The sequence below is a fragment of the Phyllostomus hastatus genome, unplaced genomic scaffold (assembly GCF_019186645.2).
Source record: "Phyllostomus hastatus isolate PE091 unplaced genomic scaffold, TTU_PhHast_1.1 phas_scaffold_129, whole genome shotgun sequence".
Classification (NCBI taxonomy): Eukaryota; Metazoa; Chordata; class Mammalia; order Chiroptera; family Phyllostomidae; genus Phyllostomus; species Phyllostomus hastatus.
The window spans coordinates 2,075,692-2,098,294 of record NW_025334009.1 but is presented as its reverse complement, the minus strand read 5'-3'; the positions used below and the strand labels follow the sequence as shown (position 1 = coordinate 2,098,294).

The window sequence follows — 22,603 nt, the reverse complement described above, 5'->3', positions numbered from 1 at the left end:
AGGACCGTCGGCTGACGCTGTGGCTGTGGCCCAGGAGAGCCGGGTGGCTGCTGAGACCCGCACAGCACACCGTGTGGCCTCGGACACGTGCCCTGCTCGTCTCGGGCCTCAGCTCCCTCGGTGGCACACAAGCGTCTGGGCCAAGACTGTTTTCTGAACTTCAGTGGTTTTTACCGGATTTTTGCCAAAACTTCGTACCATTCCTAAATGTTAACATATCCTTTCAGTGTCCTTTTTTTCATAGAATTTTTTTTTTAAAGATTTAATTAATTTATTTTAGAGAGTGGAAGGGAGGGAGAAACAGAGGGAGAGAAACATCAATGGGTGGTTGCCTCTTGCACACCCCCTACTGGGGACCTGGCCCGCAACCCAGGCAAGTGCCCTGACTGGGAATGGAACCGGTGACCCTTTGTTCGCAGGCCTGCGCTCACTCCACTGAGCCACACCAGCCAGGGTCAGTGCCCTTTCTTAAAGAAGAACTTGGCCATGTCCTGAGCAATAATAGTCACGAAATCGGGGTTTGGATTTCACAGCTGTGTTTTCTCCTAATGCAGTTCCCATCTACACGGAACCACTACGTGTTTCTAAAGGTCCATCTGGCAGGTTTGCAAGCCACCTGGGCGCGCGCCCTGGGGTGCCATCGCCCTGCGGAAGGCGCCGGACAAAGACGCCCCTGAGCCCCGGCCTCTCTGGGACACTCAGTGACTGCGTTCCGTGTTCCCTGAGTCAGCACTCGTGAAGGGCCCACGCGTCCCACGCGGGTAGACACCCGTGACACGGAGGTGTCTATGGATGAACGGCGGGCCCTCCACAGACACACCTTAGTGAGGACGTAAAACTGAAATTCAAACTTTATAACGCGTGGCGAAGAGCATTACTGCAGAGGACGCTGGGAAGGGGACAGGCTGCACTCCGCCAGCCTGGGGACCGAGAGGGGGCCTCGGTCCTTCACGCTGAGGCCTGGAGGGCGCGTGTGCGAAGTCCCGAGGTGGGCGAGACCGGGGACATGTGCACGGGATGGAGCTTGCGTGGACAGCTGGATAGCTGCAGTCCTGGGAGACGGCTGGAGTGCAGGGCAGCCTGGGAGCTGGGGACAGCGGGGCGGGGTGGGGCCTGCGGGCTGCTGAGTGTCAGGGGGCTGCTCGGCGGGGAGTCCCCCACACCTCCTCCTGCTGCAAACCAGACTCAGCTGCCAGACGTCCCCCTACGGTGTCCCTGTGGACACGCCTGTTGTAACGGGGGGATGCACTCCTGTGGCGACGAAGACTGTGCAAGGGGCACTGGGGCAGCAGGGACCGTGCGTGGGGACCCTGGGGACAGGGTTGAGGGTGACCACGCCGTGTTGCGACTCATCCTTAATAACCCAGAATGAGGGTCCGTGCCAGAGGCTTTATAAAGATAAAATGGCGCGAGGCCACGCCAATCCTGCTCTGACAGTCACCGAAGGGGGTGACAGAGGCCACAGTCCTTCTGAGGGAAGCTGACGTGGGCACAGGCAGGAGGACCGCCCACGGAGCCTGCCGCTCCGGGCCTCAGCAGTGGCGCCCACTGCGGGCGGCCCGTGGAGTTACCCACAGGAGACCTGCTGTCCTGCATGGAGCCCGGTGGCGCACAACCAGCCACGGTTTCTGCGTCGCCCGTTTCCCAGATCAAGAGCCGCCTCCCGCTCGCTGACGGGCGCGGTGCCCTGCACCTGCATGTCCTGGAACCCGTACCCCGGGGGGGGGGGCCCGTCCCCACGGTGGGGGCCCGCACCTTCCTCCGCGGAGTACACCACCGTGACGGGGCTGAAGGGGCCCTCGCCCTTGCTGTTGTAGGTGCCCACGCGGACCTCGAAGGGGGCGAAGGGGCGCACGCTCTCGTTCCGGAAGACGTATCTGCAGGCGTCGGCCGAGGCCAGTACCGTCAGCATCCAGGTGCCGGTGCCGTAGGGCCGGAAGGCCACCACGTAGCCGAAGCCTCGTCCGTTCTGCAGCTCCTCGGGCACCGTCTGCGGGCGGAGGGCGCGGTCAGAGAGAGGCTCCGGAACCCCGAGGTCCGGCTCTAACGCCAGGATGGGTTTACGCGGCCAACCGGGCACTGCCGTCTGGGTTCCCCGCCCTGCCCGTCTCATTGTGGGCCTCCTCGACTCTGGAGCCTGGGCCTGGGCCGCCCTCGGCCTCCCTCCGACACTGGGGGGCGGGGCACGGGGCAGGGTTAAACAGCCTCGGCCAGTGTTTGCGTGTGCAGCGCGGCCCAGGCCCGGCTCCGAAACAGCGGAGACGGCCGTGAAAGACGGCAGCCGGCTGACGGAAAGCCACCCGCCCCGAATCTTCCTCCGGCCCCGGCCAGACCGAGGCGCCCACAGAAGGGAGAGCCCCTTGGCTCTGGCCAGACCGCCCCGCTCAGGGCTGGAGGGGGGGGGCTGGAGGCGGAGCGACTCTCGCAGCTGGGGCCTGGCCGAGGCGGTCATCGGGAATCCTCCAGAAAGATGGAGAACCCTCTGGAACCGCCCCCCCCACCCTCACGACTGTTTTAGAACTTCACCCAGTGATCGGCGGGCTGCCCCCGGCTGTGAGCTCTGGGGGGGCGGTTCGCACGCAGACGGGTTTCGGCTGCTACGACACGGGGGGCCCTTCCCAGACGTGTTTCCACGGAGGAAAACACGGAACAGCCCAGACGGGCGTGGGCTCCCCTTGGGCGGGGACCCCCTTACCTCCCAGGTGATGACCAGCTCTGACTTGCTGCCGCCTCCACCGCTGACGTTAGCTGGGGTGACCTCAGGGACTGTCGGGGGACGAGAAGGAGGTCACGTCAGGGGCAAAGGCAAATGAGGGGCCGGGAGGCGGCCGGCCGGCAGGGTGACTCACTGGGGCCCATGGCCGGGCGCACACACACCTGTCTTTTCAGACCAGAAACCCCAAGGGCCCCCGGTTCCCCTCCAACAAGGCACGGGTGTTACCGGCCCCGAGGCCCCTCGCTCGGCTCCATCCCCGGAGGCCGAGGGTCGCCGCAGGAGGAAGGGATGGTGGCTCTGGGTCTACCGCTGGGGGAGGCGCTGACCAGTCACGGGGCGGTGCATGGGGGGCAGCACACAGGGGACACGGGGCAGTCACAGCGTGAGGTCCGAGAGGGAGCGCTTGGGCTGGACGGAGAGGGGCGGGAGCGGCAGGCTGCCCAGGGGAGGGCCGGCCTCGCGGCGTCTCGGAGGGCGGAGGGGTGGGTGCGGGGGGCAGAGGCGGGCGGTGCTCAGAGGCGGACCCCCCGGCTCACGGGGCCTGAGCTGGCGGTCCCAGTTTTCTCTGTACAAGAGGGACGTGGCGCGAGCTCCCTCCTCAGGGCTGTTGGGGGGATGAAGGCCGTCCCGGCTGGCGCGGGGGGGCAGGCGGGGGCGTTAGCCGCAGCACCACCACGTCTCGGAGAAGGACTCCGGGCAGCTGTAGGGGTGCCCAGTGGTACGCAGGCAGCTGGGACTGGCCACGGCCCCCCGGTCACAGCCGTGAGACGCCCCTGGCGGGTTTGGTCCAGGAGCGGGCTCAGGGTTCCCGTCTGTTCAGGGTCCCCGCTCTCCCTTCAGCAAGCAAAGGGCCTCGTGTCGGCTGGGAACCCCGGCCCCCCCCCCCCCGGGCCCCCGTGTGCGCGACAGAATTTCAGGGACGCGTGACCCAGCGGGTTCAGGTCACCTCCTCCCTGGGCTCACTGCAGCAGCGGTCGCGGGGGTCCGACGAGGCTGCCGACCCGGGAGTGGCGGGGTGCCCGATCTCAGCTTCGGGGTGCGGTCTATCCCCTAAGACCCCTGCCTGCCCTTCTCTGAAGACCCCGCCCTCGGCCCCCGGGGGGTCCCGTGGGGGTGTGCGCGAGAGCGCGCCCTGGTGGGGGTCCCGCCGACGAGCAGACCCGGGAAGACAGAGCTGCGGCTGGAGAGGCCCAAGCGCCCCCGTGTCCCCGCACACGGGCCCGTGCGGAGGGAGAGGCTGACCCTTCTGACCCTCAGGGAGGGAGGGCGTGCTCACAGAGGCCCCGGGGATGACCGCAGGAAGGGTCACGGCCCCAAGGGGCCGTCTGCCTGGGGAGCACTCACGGGCCTCCTCGGTCCGCCGCTTCTCCGAGGGCTGGCTGGGCTCCCCGATGCCGATGGCGTTGGCCGCCACCGCGCGGAACTCGTACTCCACCCAGGGGTTTAAGCCCGCCACGGTCGCCGTGAACGTCTTCCCGTCGATGACTTCGGGGACTGAAAGGCATCAGGGGCGTCCCGGGTTGGGGGGCAGGAGTGTCCGCCCGCCTCCCCGCCCGGACCGTGCCCAGGGCGCCGCACGACCCCTGTTCCCGCGGCTGAGCCCGGAACTCAGACTCCCGCAAGGGGGTCACTGTCTTCACGGCTGGGAGCCACCTGACGTGCACGCCGGTTAGTTCTCAGCGCCGCCCCATGGGGACGGCGACGGGGTGGTCTCGTGTGTGCAGGTGAGGGCGGCGCCCTGACGCAGGAAGGGGCTCGCCCAAGGCCGCTCTGGGTTGGCGCCTCCGTCCACTGCAGGCTCCGCCCGAGCCTGACTCAGGGTGACGGGGCCGCGCTGGCTCCCCTGAGGAAGGGCTCTGTGGGCGTTGGGGGTGGCTCTGAGCTGCGAGGGCCTGGGAGTCAGGGAGGTGGAACCGCCAGGGTGGCCGGGCGGGGCTTGCAGTCGGGCTGCTTCCTGAGGCAGACTTCCCGTGGGACGCCGGGCGTCCGGAGGGGCACGGCCGGGGCAGAGCCAGGCCCTCACAGCGGGGAGCGGGCGGTGGCTGCCAGCCTCGAGGGCCAGCACAGACACAGTCCCCTCCACCCCCCGCCGAGGTGGGGCGCGGGCTCCGGAGTCAGGCGCTTAGCAGCCGGTTCCAACTCTGAATCCACACTCAGCAGCCAAGGGGCCTCGGGCGGGTCGCCCCACCGCCCCACACCTCGGGTTCCCTGCCGTCAATGAGACTGATAACAGTGTCCCTTCCTGCCTGTGGACAGGTGGACAGAGCCCACGAGGACGAGTGCCCAGCAGGGCGCAGGGTGCCTGGCGAGGGCTGGACACACCGGAGTCGTCTTTCTGTAAACTGGCCGGCACCCCCTCTCCCGTTACACGCCCACAGCATTTCCTGTGTGTGACAGAGCTCCACAGCCGCGTCTCTCCTGTGTGCCCCTCGTGCCCGCTGACCGGGACACGCAGATCCCGTCAGGGCCAGACTCCCCCCACCCCGCCCCGCCCTCCCACCTCCTGCCTCCCCTTCCTGAGCCTCGCCCGCAGCAGGAGGGCAGCCGGGACCGAGCTGGGCGAGTTACAGTGGGGAGAGGGGGGCGGGTTGTCCCAGTCCCCAGGGTTCCTCTCGGTTCCATAAAGCTGGACACATCCCTCCAGTTAATGCTGCCTCACCACGCCGAGGCCGCGCAGCCAGCGCCCGGGGGCAGGAGGAGCCGGCGCCTTGCGGGCAACAACCACCGGTGTGTCCGTTTCCCCGCAGTGGGACCCAGGCAGGACAGCAGAGCAGGCCAGTCTGGGGGCGCCGCCAGGCACAGTGGAGGAGGGGCCGACCCGCGCCCTGCGTACTGCAGCCACTTCTCACGCCTCTCCGGGCCCAGACTGATCCGCCTACAGCCGCGGGCGGCCCGCCCGGCGGCCCCGAGCCACTGCCTGGTTCCCGGGTTCCCGGAGCCCCGTGTCCCTGTGACGGGGACCGCAGTGCACCAGCCTGCACCTCTGTGTCCCCGCGGGGAGATGGCACTGAACGGGGCACAGCACAGCTGGCTGTGGACTAGGACCCACTGCCCTGGTGGGGTGTCGCCCCGCTGTGCCTGACGAGGACCCCGGCGCCCGCAGCTCTGCTGCGGCGCTGGGCCCGTCACGCCGGGTCCCGGGAGGCCCGCGGACCCCCGTGCGGACGGCCAGTGCGGTACCTGTGCTGACGGCCTGCCAGCCCACGGAGAACGGGGTCCTGGCTTGGATGGCGTACACAGTGACGGGGCTGTGGTTGTCGGGCCCGGGCCTCCAGGACAGCTGGGCGGTGGTGTCTGTGATTTCATCGACCGTCACGGCCTCGGGGGGGCCTGGGGGACCTGCCGGAGAGCAAGACCCTCAGGCGTGGGGCGGCGGGGGCCGATGTCTGAGCGCACGGGCCCTTCCTCATTGGTCCCCGACTGGTCCCGAGACCCCTCCCTACCGAACACCGCCGAGGTGCCCCGTGTCCCTCTGGGCTCGCAGCCCGCGGTGACCGAGATGCACCCCGTTCCCGGGGGCTCCCGTGCGACAGGAAGGACCAGCAGGTGGAGCGCGGGCTGCGGCAGAGCGTTTGTGCTGAGGCTGGGCCGGGGGGCCGGGGGACCGGGGGGCCGGGGGGCCGGGGGGCCGGGGGGCCGGCACGCAGGGCCCACACTCTCTAACCCGCCCCTCACTCATGTGCGCGCCCTGCTGGCCGGGCGCCGTTGCGGGACACAGCAGCGGTCAGCGGGGACGGGCGCCTGCTGGGAACGCCCCGTCCCACCCCGGAGGGTGGGGCTTGAGCAGAACCGGCTTCAGAACTTCGGGGTCCTGGTGTCGCCCTGCCCACCCTCCCCCCACCTCGAAGGCAGGGGTGTCAGGGCACGGCCGTGGCACGGCCGCTCCCCAGCACGTTCAGGATCCGGCTGGAGTCCCCAGACCCCTCCGCGGCCTCTGCAGGCCGAGCCTCAACTGTCCGGCGTCTCTCCCGGGTGGACGTTGTTTGCGCCCACGGACTCGAACCAGTGACCACAGGCTTGGAAGTGGAAGGAACAGAACGGAGGGCGGAAGTGGGTGCAGGGTTAGGGTTACGGTTAGGGTTAGGGTTAGGCAAACCGGAAATACTGATCACAGGGCGGAGACCCGGCCCGGCCCCGGTCCCGGCACAGAGCGCTCTCGCCGGGCTGTCCCAGGTCTCGCTCAGGGACATGCTGGACCGCCTCAGAGAGAAGGTGACCGCGAGGGAGGGACGCAGAATGACGGCCGCCCCGCCCATCGGACGGGCGTGGGAGGGGTTCGCCGCGCCCAGGGCAGCAGTGGGAAGCCCGGTGGGGCCCTGCGGGGCCTGCCCTGGGGCCGGGGGGTGTGGGGTGCAGGGTGGGGCAGTTAATGGCCGCTTCCTTGAGGAAGACTCCGCTCCTGACCTCGCGCCCGTGCTGTGCGTGCCCTGCCCCGAGTCCCTCTCCTTGACCAGCCCCTTCACGGACCCGCGGGAGAGACCGAGCGTGCCTTCTCCCTCCCTGCCCCGGAGGACAGGTCCGGGACCCTGGGTGCCCGCGGTGGTTGGTTTCCACGGTGACATTTCAGCGTGTCGGCCTAATGCCACCTCGGTAGGTCTTCGGGACCCTTACCACCCAGACAGAGCCCAGAAGGCGATAAAATCTCTTTCTCATCCTCGGGTCCCCCGCCCCTGACTGCCGCTGCTCGGATGGCCTTTGGAATCAGAGCCCGGAGGAGGAGGCAGAGGAGTCTCCCAGCCCCTCCACGGACGGACAGACAGGCGAGACTGACAGGGGCTGCGGGCCCCCAGCGGGCCGCTGGAGATGCTGTGGCTGGTCCAGCGACGATGGCACTGGCGGGGCTCAGCCCTTTGTAAAATCCGCACCCCCCACCCCCGCCACGATGCACAGACGTGGCCGTGCAGAATGCTCCCCAGCCTCCCCAGGGGGCCCTGGGGGCCCTGGGGGCCCTCTTTCAAGGACTCCATGAGCAGACGTGCGCCTTCTGAGCGGAAGGTTCCCGTGGTCCCGGGCTCTCTGGGGCTGTGGTCCGGGCTCAGCATGGGGGGGTGGCCCTTCCCAGCTGCCCCGGCCGCTGGAGATGAACCTGGTCACTATCAGAGGACTGGGGGGGCCGGGCTGAGGCTCCAGGCTTGGGGCTGCGCCGAGTCCCACCCGAGACTGCGCCCTCCTCCAGGGCAGGGAGCGCCTGCCCCCTCCCCACTGCCCCCCCCACCCCACCCGGAAGGGCAGCCCCTGGGACAGGCAGCTCCGGGGACAGGCAGCGAGGCCCCGGGCGGAGCTGGAGGGGATCAGGCAGGGACAGGGGCTGCCGCAGTCATTTGCCGGCCTTGGGAACTGATTAACCCAGACTTTCTTTCAGGCTACATTTGCAAATTCCTCCTGGTAGTTAATGTTATTTTCTGTGAAATGAAGTATACAGTATCATTTAGGAACTTGGAGTATTCCTGATTTAAATATTTATTAGTGTAACGTATTGGCATTTAAATTGCTGAGCTGAACAGGATCCTAATTAGACAGAAGACAGGTTTTCAGTAGCAGAACTCCTCTGTCCGCCGGCGGGGAGCGGGCTGGTGTCCTGACCTTAGAAGGGAGACAAAGGTGTTCCCACAGGGTGTCCCCGGGGGGCGGCACCCCGGCCGGCCGGAGGGTTCTCCCCTTACCCGGCCCCGTCTGTGCTGCTGTCACTGGCCACCCCGCCCCGGTCTGTGCTGTCACCGGAAGGTTTCTCAGGGCAATTTACAGAGGGACCAGAGCAGACAGGCTGGAAAATCGTTTTTTCTGGAACTTCTCCTGAGAGCCACTTTCAGTTGCTAACCCCCCAACCTCCCAGTGTTAAGCTCAGAGGAGAGGGCAGCAATTTTTGTGGCTTCCCGTGACCCTGGTTCGCTGCGCACTGAGATTCACGCCGCCCACGCCTCGGAGAGCCCCTGGATTTCACTGCCTTGTACCCAGAGTCCCATGGGCCCAAGAGGCCTGTGCACCCCCGCCAGGCCCGGCGGGGGGGGAGGGGCCCGCAGGCGCTGTCTCCACGGCCGAACGGCCCCACTTTCCCCAGGCTAGGAGGCCCGGAGCGTACACTGGCTCACGGAGATTTTACATTTAATTTAGGGAGAGTCCTTCAAAGTCCATGGACTCGTCCCTTGCAGACTGGTTTGTGGGACTTGCAACTCTGTCCATCCGTGGGGCTGGGACAGGGGGTTCGCACCCGTAGGCTGGAGTCAGGCCAAGAGACCCCCCCCACAAACGTCAGTTTGCACGTGAACTCCCAGCTTAGCCACGTCCCAGGCCACCAGGAGGCGCTGCTCTCTGGAGCCGTGTGTTAGGAACTGGACGGGACGATTAACTTCAGGGAAAGAATGGGGGGACACTGGGCGGGGGGAGGGTGTCCTGCCAGCCCTTCCTTGGCCCCAGCCTAGGCGCTCATCTGTGGCTTCGGCGAAACCTGCCCAAGCACGCCGACCCCCCCGAAGCTGTGCGCTTGTACTTGTGTGACGTTATCCCTGGTCCCCACCCACGGGTGCTCCTGGGGGGGACGCTCAGTGCCAAGGAACCGGTCTCCTCCGCCTTCCCCGACACCCTCCCGAGAGAAACCCATGCGCAGAAACCCCTGCGGACTGCGAGCCTCTGTTCACAAGGCCTCGCTCCTCCCTGGCGCCCGCCCCTGCCCCCACAATTCCGAGCCCCCGAGCCGTTCGGGGCTCCGGGCCGGGGCAGGCACCCGGGACCGGGACGGTGCGGAGGGGGAAGCCGGGCGCCTACCTCTGACCATCAGGCTGGCGGCCGCGGACAGCTGGTCCACGCCGGTCTGCACGGCGCACACGTACTTGCCGGCGTGCCTGAGCTGGATGTTGCGGATCATCAGGTCGCCCGCCGAGTCCTGCTGAGAGAGCGGCGGCTCCGGTTAGTCGTCAGGGGGCGCTGCCGGTCGCGGTCGCGGTCCCACGAAGGGCCCCGGGCCCCGTGCGCGGGCCGGGCGCTGGCCGAGGACGGGGACGTCGGGGACGCGGGCCACGGCCGCCGCAGCTGGGGTGGGGGGTCTGCCTGGGCGCCGAGAGCGCGGCTGCGTCCAGGACACACCGGGGCCGGACCCCGGGCCTGGCTGCTCCGGGTCTCTGGACTCACGTGCCGCCCACGCCGGAGGCACGTGACTTACGCACGGCGGCTCCCGACTGGGTCCCACGGGCTTCCTCGGACCCGCCCTGGGCCCGTCGGCTGCGCGGGGTCTGCTCCCCTCCCTGGGGCCCTGCATTCGGAAAGACCCTCCTCTGGGGGCCTCTGGGGGCCTCTGCAGCCCAGAGCCGGACGGCTGTCTGCGCGCCCCAGACGCAGAGCCCCGCGCGGTGCTTTCAAGGACCCGTGGACGTGCCGCACAGGCCAGTGGGAAGGCCCCGCTGTCCCAGCCCGGCGGCGGCCAGAAGCCTGGAGAACAGCTGCACAAGCAGGAGCCCCTCGGGGGCAGATGTGGGAAGACCGCTTCTTTCTAGCCCCCATGGGTGGGCGACAGTGATGAGGCTGTCCCCCCTCACACTGCAGACCCTTCTGCTGCCCTTCTCCCTCTGCCAGTGACCCTGGGCAGCGGCGAGCGGCCCCTCGCAGCCGGCAGGCAGTCACGGCACTGGCTGGGGCTCAGTCTGCGTGAGCGCCCCGCACACCTGTCCCAGGAGGCGGGGCCTGGCCACCTGATCTGACCGGGGAGGGAGCACCCGAAGTCACCGCCCAATGCCCCGCCGGTGGCCGAGCCAGGCTGCGCCCCCGCATCGTCCCAGCCCCCGTTCTGTTCTTTTCCAATCGCAGCCGACATTTGATGGTGTTCTGTGTGGGTGTCGGGCGCGGGGCGCGGTGGTGACAGCCGTGCACGTCACACTGTGCGTCCCTGGGTGCCCCCCGTGCCCTCCTGGCACCGAACCTGCAACAGTCACCGCCACCACCACCTCTTTGCTGCCCGCGTGCCCTGCGCTGTGCCCCCACCCCGGCGCCTGCTCTGTCTCAACCCCGCCTCCGCCCAGCCCCCGGCCCCGGCCCCGGCCCCTCCCCGCCGGCAGCCACCAGCCTGGTCTCGCGTCTGTGGGTCAGTTTCTGTTTTGCTTGTTGATTCAGTTCGTTCTCTAGGTTCCTCCACACACAAGTGGGATCAGCGGTGTCTGTCCTTCTCTGTCTGACAGTTTCTTTAGCACCGTGCTCTCCAGGTAGGTCGGCCCGGGCTGCTGCGAGGGGCAAGACTCCTCCCTTTCCACAGCGGAGCGGCGTTCCATCGCGTGAACGCACCACAGCTTTTCTGTCCGCCCATCCACCCACGGGCACTGGGGCTGCCTCCACGCCCCAGCGGCGGTGGTGAACACCGCTGCAGCGAACATGGCGGGCAGATACCCTTTCGAGCTGTGCTTCAGGACTCCAGCGATTCACTGGAATCGCTGAATCACAAGGCAGGTCCCCTTAAATGTTTGAGGCCCCACCACACGGCCCTTCACAGCGGCTGCCCCTGTCTGCACTCCCACAGCAGAGCACGAGCCTCCCCCTTTCTCCACGTCCGTTTGCCGATGTAGCGACGGCGGCCATTCTGACGGGGTGAGGGGACCCCTCGCTGTGGCTTTCACGTGCATGTCTCCGACGATCGGTGACACGGAGCTCAGTCCCCTTCTCACCCGGGAGGCCACCCAGCCAGCCAGCCAGCAAGGCCTCCTCTGACGGCGGCGGTGCCCCGGGCTTCCCCCCCTCGGCTCCAGCACCGTGCACCACCACTGGCCCACCGCCTGGGGCGGCGGAAGACGCGGGCCAGGGGCCGTCCCCAGGACTGGAGGGAGGGAGGCGGGCGCGGGGCCAGGAGCGAGCCGACGTCGGACGGGACAGGACTGACCGTGCGCCTCCCCCGTAAGCCCCTTCCCTCCTCTGGGCCTGAGACCACCGACTGGGAAGGCGGGGCCCACCACCCCCAGTGAGGCTGTCAGAGCGCAGGGGCTGGGTGTGAGTGTGAGAGCGTGTGAGTGTGAGAGCGTGTGTGAGAGTGTGTGAGCGCCCTCTGACAGCCGCACACTCAGCCACATCAGAGACATCACACCTAATTGAAGAGCAGCTGTGACTGTGTTTTTTTAACCTGGGAGCACACTGGGTGTGCGGACACCAGACTCTACTCCTCACTGGCCGAGTCTCCCCGTCACTCGGTTAGCTGGGAGGGTGACCCAGCACTTCCAGGCGACGAGGTGCTTGGACAACACGGGCAAAGGCGGGCTGTGCCTTGCTCTCCCGCCCGGCCAGGCGGCCCGGGGTCGGTACTTACCCCTCCGACCCTCTCGAAGTGGTCCCCGTCCCTGTCGAAGTCGACCAGCCGCCCGTTGAACCGCCAGGTGAACGCGATGTCCAGCGAGGGGTCATGGGTCACTTGGCAGGTGAGGACGATGCTCTCCCCGACCGTGACGTCCATGCTGGCGGGGGGCACGGTCAGCCTGGTGGGGTCTGTGGGGGTCGGGGGGGGGAGACAAGACAAGCAACTGTCTGTGGGGGACCCAGGTGGCAAACGGGGACCCGCAGACCCCGGCCCTCTGGGGAGTCCAGGTTCGGGCCTGGAGGTCGGTGTCCTGAGAGAAGAGGAGAACGCGCACGTCACCTGGGGAAACCGCCCAGGGCAGCGGAGCCCGGGTGGGTGGGGGCCCGGACCTGGGGTGGGGGGGGTCAGGGAGGGGGGCTGCCCTGAACTGGCCCCTCCAGCAAGGCCCCCTCCGCCCCTTCAGGAGAAGGCAGGGCAAACAGGGAAAGCTTTCTGCATTTGAAGTTCATGGAGCCTTTTTTTCCCCCTTTGATCAAAGCAATAATCAACGTTTAGTTCGGGGAATTGAGAGAACCAGGAGGTTACAAGAAGGAGCCAAACCCCCGCCCCAAACAGACAAACAAACGAACGAACAAACCAGAACAAAGTCCTGTTCCCTCCCTCGCCGTCTGGCTTACAGTTCCGTTCGCACTGCAGTGGGCCTGCCCGTCTCTGGTCCCGAGATGTCCCCTTTTCTCTCCGGCACTGCTGCCGCCAACGTGCCACACACGCACCTTTCCTGCCTTCTCGCCTCAATCTAACTTTGGGCATGTTTACATCGCTATCTACGTCTCTGATAATCTGCTTAACGCGTGTTACTGCGTTTACATAGAGGTTCGAAACCTCCCTTTGAGACTAGTACACATTTTAGGAAATTTTGTTATAAATATAATCACTGACGATGTTGTAATGAATACCATGGACGGAACGATTTACGTGTCCTGCTTCCTTCGAACCTGGACGACTCATTTGTTCCCCAGTGTGCCCGCTCCGTCCTGGTGTCCGCTGGGAACCGGACGGGACTGCGGACCCCAGACAGTTTATAAAGCCCCAGCTGCCCTCCCAGACAGGGGCACGGTGCGTTCACATGCGGCGCCGGGGGGGGGGGGTATGCGGGCGGGAGCGATCTGAGGTCAACAGGAAGGTCACATCCGTGCCTGAAGACTGAGATTCTAGCCCTGGCCCTGGGGGCTCAGGTTGGAGCACCGCTCCCCACACCAAAAGGCTGTGGGTTCGGTCCCCAGTCGAGGTATGTGCCAGAGGCAGCTGGTGGATGTTTCCCTCTCTCTCTCTCTCTCTCTGAAATCAAAAAACATATCCTCTGGTGAGGTTTAAAAAAAAAAGAATGAAATTCTGACTTAGGCTATATTCCAGAAATTTCTCTCGTGCTCCCCCAGATGAAACCAAACCAGCCCAACACGCCATAAGGAGACGGACGGAAAGCAAAGGGAGCCACACGGGAACATGGATGGACCCCCTTCCGCGTGCACAGGACGGCCTCGCGGGCTGTGGGCCCGGGCGTCTTCCCCGAGCGCGCGCCCCGCTGGGGTCCACGTCGCAGCTGGGTGTCCGGGATGGCGTCTCCCGACTACCTGACGGATCTCTCCCCGGCAACCACACCACCGCGGCCGCTCGGGAAAGCCTGTGGGACAGTTTGTCTCTCTCTGCCCTTCCACCGATCGCAGCCAGCACACCCCTCCCGGCCCAGGAAAGGGAACTCCGGCCGTAACTGCAGGGTGACGTGGGCGTGATGGAGGCGGGTGCTGTTTTCCGAGAACCCGAAGGGGGGCGGTGGCTGGGTGGGGGCTTCCAGCCGCCGCCTGGGTGGGGCCCGTGGGAAGAGGGGAGAGACAGCACTGCCGCCTGGAGGTCGCAGGGGGCAGCCCTTTATTCCCAAACCTGGGGGTTTTGCAAGTCGCATAATCAAAACTTGTTCCATAGGTTATCTGACCTGACCTGTGCAGGAATACACAGGAATAGAGGGGTTCCTTTTTTAGGTGAGGGGAGGGGCTGAGGGCAAACCACCCGAGAATAATCCTCAGCAAAAGCCTAGCAACAGCTCCACGTTGACGGAATGTGTCATTCCTCATTTCCGAAATCAAGTTTTTCTTCATCTACGAGGGAATAATTCCTGGTTAAAATGACCTGCGCCCGTGGTTTTTATTTGGCAAGACGTGGCCTCATTCTACCGTCACAGCTGTCTGCTGGTTCTGCCGTTCAGGTCTTCAGTTCAAGGCTCCTCATCCGTCGGTTGACTTGTCCACCGGGTGTGCCTCGGCCATCACGGAGACGACAGTGTCCTGTGCCAGGAGGGAGGCGAAGGGGACCGAGGGTGAGGGGGGCCGAGCCCCTCACCTTCTCCACACCGTGTCACGTGCTGTCCCTGGGCGTCTCATCCCCTCTCACCGAGCCGGTTCTGTGACCGCCCTGCACGGCGGACGAGGAAACTGGCGTCTTCCAGAGGTGCAGGGCGGCCTCTTCCCTTCCCCTGAGAACAGGACGTCTGGCTCAGATCGCTCAGGGAACAACAGTTCAAGGGCATCACGAGCAATTTGCACCCTGGATTATGCGTAGCTAAGGAAGCTATTTAAATGCAAAATAAATTCAAAGGAGGCCACCGGGTGAGGATGGTTTCTGAGAGCCTCACTGCCCGAGTAATGAGCCCACAGCCGGGATTTCACGCCCAGGCCTCAGCGCTGGCCGCTCGCTCCGCCAGTTGACAGGTGCGGCCGACTGCCGGCTCGCGTCCCTAAGAGCACACCTGGGCTTCCACACAGCTCCGGGCGGCTGGCACACACCCGGATGCCGAGAGCCACCTGCACCCTGGCTCACGTTTTTGAATGACATTTGTCTCCCAAAGAACAGTTCACCCCTTCATGCACACGCAGGGGCCGGGACAGTTCTGTTACCGGCGAACTCGGCTGCCTGTTTGCCGAGGACCAGAGCGCCCTGAGTCAGGCATTGGGGGGCACCGTCCCTGTGCCGACAGAGCATCCGATCGTTTCCTCTTGTCACCGAGCCACGTCCCGCGCCCTGAGGTGGCCGCAGTCCACGCGAAGCAGGCCGTGCACTGTGTGCACGCCAGGGAGGGCTCCTGGGGGCCGGGGGATCTAGACCGGACAGGTTCAAGTCCCTGCGAGCTACTCTTTCTCCAGCCGCGTGCGCGTTCGGCATCCGTGTGCTTGCTGCGAATTCTGATGCGGGCCGCCTCACTAATGTCCTCACGTTCACGCCGTTTAGCGGCACACGGATAAGCAGATGGCGTCTTCAAAACACACTGTCTCCCTCCCTTTGGTTTTAATTCATCAAGATCAGGAAGCTCCCACATTTACGACTTCTGTTCTGAAGGGTCACGCCAACTACTGCTCTGTGCAAGGAGCCGTCAAAGGCAGTCGGAGCTCAAGATGTGACTTGGTGTCTGGATTCGGATGTTGATTAAGTGGCGAGGATGGGCAGGGCCGACACCCCCCGACTTTCCTGCTGGCAGTTGGTTCATCCGGTGGAGAATGCTACATTGAAAGCTTTAGGAAATTCAAGCCCTGGCTGGCGTAGCTCAGTGGATTGAGCTCGGGCTGCAAACCAAAGTGTTGCAGGTTCGATTCCCAGTCAGGGCACATGCCTGGGTTGCAGGTCAGCAACCCAGCAACCGCACATTGATGTTTCTCTCTCTCTCTCTCTATCTCCCTCCCTTCCCTCTCTAAAAATAAATAAGTAAATTAAAGAAAAAGAAAAAAAAGAAATCTCTAGGAAATTTATGCTTAAACGTAGATATAATATATATACACATATATACTATATTACATATATGCATGTGTTATATGTGTGTAAATATATAGAGTGCCTTAACTCTCCTGGGATAAAAAATATCCCTTTCTGTTCTCCAGCGTCTTCTGTACCACACAGAGGATAAAATACACTCAGTGCTTTGAAGACCGTGACAGCCAGGAGAGGGAGAGTTAATTGTCAACCACGACTCACGAGGAGGCTGACCACTGGACGCACACAGTGTAACACTGATTATTACCCGAGCCGCCTTGCGCTCCCACTCGGGGCGTTTGCCGCCCGGGAACCCAGGGCTCGTGGAGCGCAGGGTCCGGGTTCCCCGGGTCTCGCCTGCCCTCTCCCATCCTGGCTGCAGCCGGTCATGTCTCTGCCTGCCACTCGCAGCGCCAAGGGGGTCCCCTGGTGCCTGTCGGGAGGGTCCCCACCCGTGTTTCAGTCGTCCCCGTGCACAGAGGGCCGTATCCCCTCCGCAGCGAGTTTCTGGAAGGCGGCGGCTTTGACGGCAGCCCTTGGCCCGGCTGTGCCCTGGGCCTGCCCTCGTTTTCACAGGCAGCTTAGAAAGCAGGACCCTTCCAGAGGACAGCAGCCAGCCAAGAGCCGACGGCCAGCTTGCCCCCAGTGACACGAGGGGAGGGGATGCGGGACGGCCTGTGATGGAGGGAGAGGCCACTGCAAAGACGGTTGGCCGAGGGTCGCAACAGGCCTGGACGTGGCCTCTCCAGGGGCGAACGTCAGCACTCTCGCTGGCCGGCCGGCGTTTTCAATAAACACGCGGCCAGCGCTGGGTGAACTGTTGGTCAGTTCTGCATGAAACAGGCATCCAAAAGGGACACCTTAAACACAGATGAGAATCAAAATTCACAGTGACCTCAGGCTGGACAAATCCTTTCACCGAGGGTAAGATTTAACAGGGACAAAGGCCGAAAGCTTCATGTCAATCAGCCGCACAGGGGTGGAGGTTGGGGGGGGGAGACCGAGGGGCCCCCTCCCAGGAAAACGACTCCAGTACGGCAGTGACCGAGGGGCTGTGCAGCCCCCTGAGCTGATGCGCCTCGCCCTCCCTGAGACAGGCACGGACCCCGCTGCGTCTGCCCCGACGAGGCGGCTGCTCACGGGGACCGTCCTCGGACGCGGGCGGGACCTCGGTTACTCTGTGTTGTCCCCAGGCAGTGAGAACGTGGCTGCGCTACCGGAAGGCGTAGGTGGGCTCTGGCCTGGGGGGCGTTCTCGGGTAGCTGGCCTTTCCCACAGGGGGAGGGGCGCCCGGGAGAGCGCGGACCACACCGTCTGCAGGTGCTCGCCGAGGTGGGCGCCCCCAGGCGGCGTGCCCGGGTAAACGGAGGGCCGGCCAGGCGGAGGAAGCCAGTGGTCTCTGACGGTCCCGTGACCCCCTCCGCCCCGCTCGCGTTCTCCGGGGGTCCCGCCCACGGGGAGCCCGGCAGCGCTGGGCCCGCCCCACTTCTCCCGGGACAGGCTTGGGCGTGGCTGTGGAGTGTCACTCACACGTATCCTGCGTCTCCCCGGCCCCCCCCAAGTTCCTGGGGACGGGGACCGCGTCTCACACTCTCCAGTCCCCGGCGCCCAGCTCTGTCCCTTCTCGCCCGCGCTGGTTAAAGCCGAGCTGTCGGGGACCGCGAAGGGCAGTGCCGGTGACCCTTGAAAATGCGCCCCTGAACTGCAACCGCCACGGGACAGGATGTGGTCGTGCTGTGTCTATTTTTGACCCCCGACTCCAGGGGCCACCGGCAGCGTCACTCGGGTGCCAACTCCGGCCCTTCCGCCGAGCTCAGCTGCTGACTTTTGTGGTCTGGGTTAGGGTTTATTTTTTTTTCTTGCTTTTAAAAAATAGTTTATTAAAAATATAAGCTGGTGTCAAATGGACCCAAACTCACAGACACGTTGCCAGAAAAGTACGAGGAGCTGTCGCACGAGCGCCCAACTGTTCACGTCTCCCTGCATTTCCTTCGCTCACACATGGAACAGCCATGAGACAAACGAGTCTGCCGTCCGGCCTTCCCTGCCGTCCGTGTTTCCCTGGACCCCCCTCGGCGGACACAGGCGCCCTGCCTCATCGCCCCAGCGAGAGAAACCAGGCGTGGGCACCCACGCTGCTGGCTCTAGGCGCTCTCAGTGTGTGTGTGTGTATAATGCATGTAACTACACGTCTATGATGATTTCTACATTTTGTAAATGAGTAAATGCAGATACATCACATATTTACTTCATCGACGTGTGTTTTGTTCAGTATGACCGATTCCCTAGCCTCGTCTGCTGCCTGTCTCCTCTGCCCACCCACCTCTCGCCCTGGGCTCCGGGGGGCACAGACCCAGGCCCCCCACAGGTCTCCCAGCCACCTCGCCGCCCTGCCCTGGCCGCTCGACCCCTGTCGCCTCCTCCGGGCTGGGCCGGGAGGGTGGGACTGGATGGCCTTCACGTGCATTTAAAATGTAAGCGTTTTCAACAGCTATGCCATGAAAAAAGTGAAAAAGACGGCCAACTCTAATTCCAGAGCACATCCCATTTAAGAAGTCAGTTTTGTGTTCCGTGTTGGAAGAAGAATGAGTGCAGAAAATGCCTCACTTTACCAAAATCGAAGCGCTCCGAGTTTCTCCGTTTTATTGGGGTGGGGGTGGGGTGGAAGCTGAAGTCGGCACCTTCATTAAATACTGCTTGTCAGGAGCAACTCATTACTTAAAATTATATGAAGCCTTTGGAGCCCAATTCATCATTAAATAGAAGAAAAATTGCTTAATTTTCTGACTATCCTTCTCCAGGGCCTGCATTGCAGAAGAAGCAAACAGCCTGATTTCCCGTGGTCCTTTTCGCCCGAGTTACTTTTCCGCAGTGAATCCGTTCTGGGGGGTGGGGGGGGGGCGGGGGGGGTGGGGGACCTGGAGAGGACGCAGGGTGGGGGAGGGGCCCTCGCATGATCCCCACGCTCCGCCGAAAGCCTCTCCACCCTGCCCCGCCATCGCTACCTTTGGGGCTGTGCGCTCTGCACTTGCTGCATCTGCTGACTGCCCCTCCTGGGAGTCTCTGGAATTTCGGTCTGGAAGTTCACCCTACAAGGAAGCTTTTTCCCCCCCTTGCGGGCGTTCTTCCGTCTGCTGTGGTTGTATAGCGAAGCTCGAAATCCGGTTATGAGGGACGTAGGGTTCTCCCCAAATAGGGCACCGAAGCGCCGCACCCTGTGTTACACGGGCCTGGCCGGGCCGCCCCTCTGACCGCAGATACATTCCCTGCCAAGTTCTCGAATCTTCCTGGAGGTCCCTCGCTGGCTGGCGGGGAGGGGAGACCCACACCCTGACTTCCGGCACAGGCGGGGACAGGAGCCCCAGTGTCCCTGGGAAGTAAAACACACTCAGGGCGGCACCAGCCGGGCCACGCCGGGCACCCACGGGTCTGGTTCCCGTTTCCGAGTCTCCACGTGGGCGGCACTACCGCTCCTTGGGGTCTCCGGTCGGCCTTGGCCTTCTTTCAGACAGGTACTAGACGCTGAGATTTGGTTTCCATGGAGCAGCTATGCTTGCGAATTGATTATCTAAAGAGACTTAAAACAAACATAGGCTATTTTTTTTCTGCTTATCTTACCTTTTTGTTAACACAATTAAAATATGACCTTGTTGTATAAAGAAGGGAAAGGAACCAGCTGGAAAAAGGAAAAAAAAAAAAAATCACCCAGCGATGGCATCTCAGACACGGAAATGGGCCCTCTCTCCGGGGGCCGAGGAGCCAGGCCAGGGCCCGGCGCGCTACCGGAGGCGCAGCTGTGAAGCCGCTCGCGCCCCGCGGGACCTGGCGCTGCGAGCAGGCCGTGTAACTTGACCCGTGACATCGAAGGCGAGCACCCAGCCGACGCCGGTCAGACTGCGAACTCCCTGGACGGTTTCTGCAGAGCGATTTCCAGGCCGCCCCTGGGCACGGCGCCCACCGACCGGTTTTCAGAGGCTCGGGGTGAAAATCACGAACGCAGCGGTGCAGGGTGCGGGAGTGCGCTGCCGCCGCCGGGTGGGGACCTCGGGGAGGACGACGCTGCGCATGCGCCCGGTCCAGGGTGCGGCGCAGGCGCGGGTTCACGGCCAAGGCCAGTCACCAGTACGCTCCGGGGGCCTCCAGGCCTCCAAGTCAGAGACAGTGTTGCACGCGGAGCTTTGTCTTGTGCAGTTCTGATTTTAAACCAGCAGGCTGGAGTTGGTCTTAACATCATTCATTTTCAGCTCCTTTGCTCTCCCGTTCGCCTGCCATCGGGAAAGCAAAGCTCCCGGCGTGGGATTCGCGCCGTGGTGTGGAGCGGGTGCCTCAGCTGGGGCGTCCTCCCCAACGGGAGGCATTTTCCGCGGGGGCCTCGGCGCCCCCCAGGGGTAAGGAGACTCCTCGCGCGGCCCGCAGACACGGGGCTCCGCCGTGTTTCCGCGCGCACTTTCTCCCCGCGGCGCTTTCTTTACGGTTTCGGAGAGACGATCTATCCACACTGTTGGAAAGACTGTCCTCGGACACACTGATGAACTGCGCCCCCACGTGGATGCAGAATGAAAACAACTTCCTGGCGCTCTGGGGACATATGTAAAAGGGCACCGCAGACCTCTCGCGACCGCGGGGACACACTGCCCTCAGAGAGTCGGGGTTGCTCCCGTGGGAGGGGGGGGACTCCGGGCCTGCGTTTTCCAGCCCCCGCACGGCACGTGAGCGACCTGCCCTGTGCGTCACGGGGCCGAAGGGTCCCCAAGACATCCCCTGGGCGTCAGTGAAATGCAGCCCCCCGCAGAGGATGCCGGAGGAGGGCACGCCCTGAGGCCGGCACAGGGCGGAGGGCCACAGGCGGTGCCTCCCAGGGTCCGGTCCCCACCTGCGCCCTGCGGGCCGCGGGCTGCGGGGAAGGACTCCGCGTGGACAGCAGGTGGCGCTGCGGCCCCAGGCAGGGAGAGAGCCGCCTCCTGCCTGCTCACCAGGCCACTGTCTCCCCCGGTTTTCCGACTCCGCGGCTCAAGGACGCTGCGTCTCCCGGGCACTAATTCTCCTGTTGGGAAGCGGCATTTCTCTTGTTTGCTTACGGATCGCAGGAAAGGTCAGAGAGGAGCATGCGCAGTTTAAAACAGGGGTCTTCCTGCCTCTGGGGACGGCATGAGCCCCCTGCCTTTGTCTGATGCAGGAGGAGGATTCGGAAAGCTGTCTGCAAGCGACCCCGCCCGCCCCCGGGGGTCCGGGCCCCTACTGACCAGCTGGCTGGGGGGCTTGTCGGCAACTCAAGGGAACTCCCCCCCACCCCCAACTTTCAGGTTGGGCTAGTATTAACAGCTGCGGGGCCCCGCCCTGGAGGCGCCCCTGTGGGCTCGGAGCGGGGGGCGGGGGGCGGCAGGAGACCTGAGTTGAGCACTAGAAGAGATTTCTCCTGCCACACCCCGAGGTTCCGAGCCTGGTCCGTGTGCGCAGTCGGTGCAATCCTAAGGAAGGAGAATGAACTCGGGTGGGGGGTAGTTCTCGGAGCAGGTTGGTCCGTGCTCTCCACGTTGGGCAGCCAGGACCCCGCGGCAGGGAGCCCGCCTGCCGCAGGAAGCCCCGCCCAGGGGTGGGCGTGCGGGTCGCCGCGCTGTCTGACGTCCCACCCCGGAGACCGGGCACCCGCGCTTGCACTGAGAGTCGCTGATCCAGGAGGAAGGAAAACCATCCAGGGAGGGTCAGGGAACAAGAAAGCAGCGTAATTTCGTTTGTTTTCAGAGAGATGTTTACAGCTTTCCCTGCCTTTGAAGCGGGGTACTGGGGACATCATGTCGCTGGAGCCTACTGCGGGGGGGGGGGGCGAGAGGGGGTGAGGGAGGGGGGAAGGCAGGGCGGCGGCAGAAACGAGACAGGAGCTCGGAGGAATGGCATGGCACCCTGGCCGGGAGCAGCGGTGTCCCAGCTCCTGGTGCTCCCCGACTCCGCACACACAGGGTGGCGTGGGAGTGGGGCGTCACGAGCTGCAAGCGGACCCCACACAGACACAAGGGGAGGCAGCAGGCCCCGGAGGACGTTTGGAAAGTGGAAAGACAGTTTTCCGTGGAACAACATTCCACGCCGTGGTTTTCAGGCCAGTGAGGGAGAGCCTCGGTGGGGCCAGCCGTGCCTCTGGGAGTGCCATCCCTCACAGGTGGCTGCGCTTTGCTCCTTCCCCCGCAGGTGGGACCGGGGGGGCGAGTTCCGGTTTAACGCAGAGTCCCTCGTTTCCCACGTCTCCGTGGACTGTGTTTTGCAGGGACACCTGGGTTTCCCGCCGCGATTCTGTGAAGCACTGTGGTGCCGATACCGCCCCAGGACACGGAGCCACGGCCAGGATCGAACGCCGTCAGGCGCTGGAGGTGGGGTTATCACGTCAGAAAGGGAAATCGCTTTCTGGTCGTGTTTGGTTAGCTGAAGAAAGTAACTGCTTGTTCATTCCAGAAACACGCTCCGTGCTTGAATGGAGACAAATGGAACCTCCCAGGTGTGCGTGTGCGTGCAGGCGCCTGGTGCTCAGGCCCCCTTCCTGGACGGCACCGGGAACCCTACGTCCTCCCCGGGTTGTACGCCGGGGCCCAGCAGCTCGCCGTTGGTTGGGGAGACCGGGCGGCGAGCCCCCAGCCTCCGTTATCACCAATACACGCTCTTTACTTGTGTGACCGGGGCCAGGTACCCTGGGTGCTGCTCTGGGCTGCTATGCCGAAGGGGGAACAGAGTTTTGCAAATTGCTGCAGTGTCCAACAGACGCAAACTCCGAGTTCTGGGAGAAGAATTGGCCTGTCCACTCGGCCGGCAGGCAAGAAGCAGGAGGCGCGTCCCCAGTT

General features: G+C 64.4%; 1 protein-coding gene across 1 annotated transcript in view; it reads right to left on the bottom strand.

Moving 5' to 3' along the window:
• LOC123830605 (contactin-4-like) overlaps positions 1 to 22,603 on the bottom strand; it is a 212,148-nt gene that overhangs the window by 5,484 nt on the left and 184,061 nt on the right. The window contains exons 12-17 of the mRNA XM_045857008.1: positions 11,994 to 12,169; positions 9,479 to 9,596; positions 5,897 to 6,055; positions 4,061 to 4,210; positions 2,696 to 2,766; positions 1,756 to 1,990 (exon numbers count right to left, since the gene is read on the bottom strand). Of these exons, the coding sequence (XP_045712964.1) occupies positions 1,756 to 1,990; positions 2,696 to 2,766; positions 4,061 to 4,210; positions 5,897 to 6,055; positions 9,479 to 9,596; positions 11,994 to 12,169 (909 nt within the window). The remainder of the gene's footprint in view (positions 1 to 1,755; positions 1,991 to 2,695; positions 2,767 to 4,060; positions 4,211 to 5,896; positions 6,056 to 9,478; positions 9,597 to 11,993; positions 12,170 to 22,603) is intronic.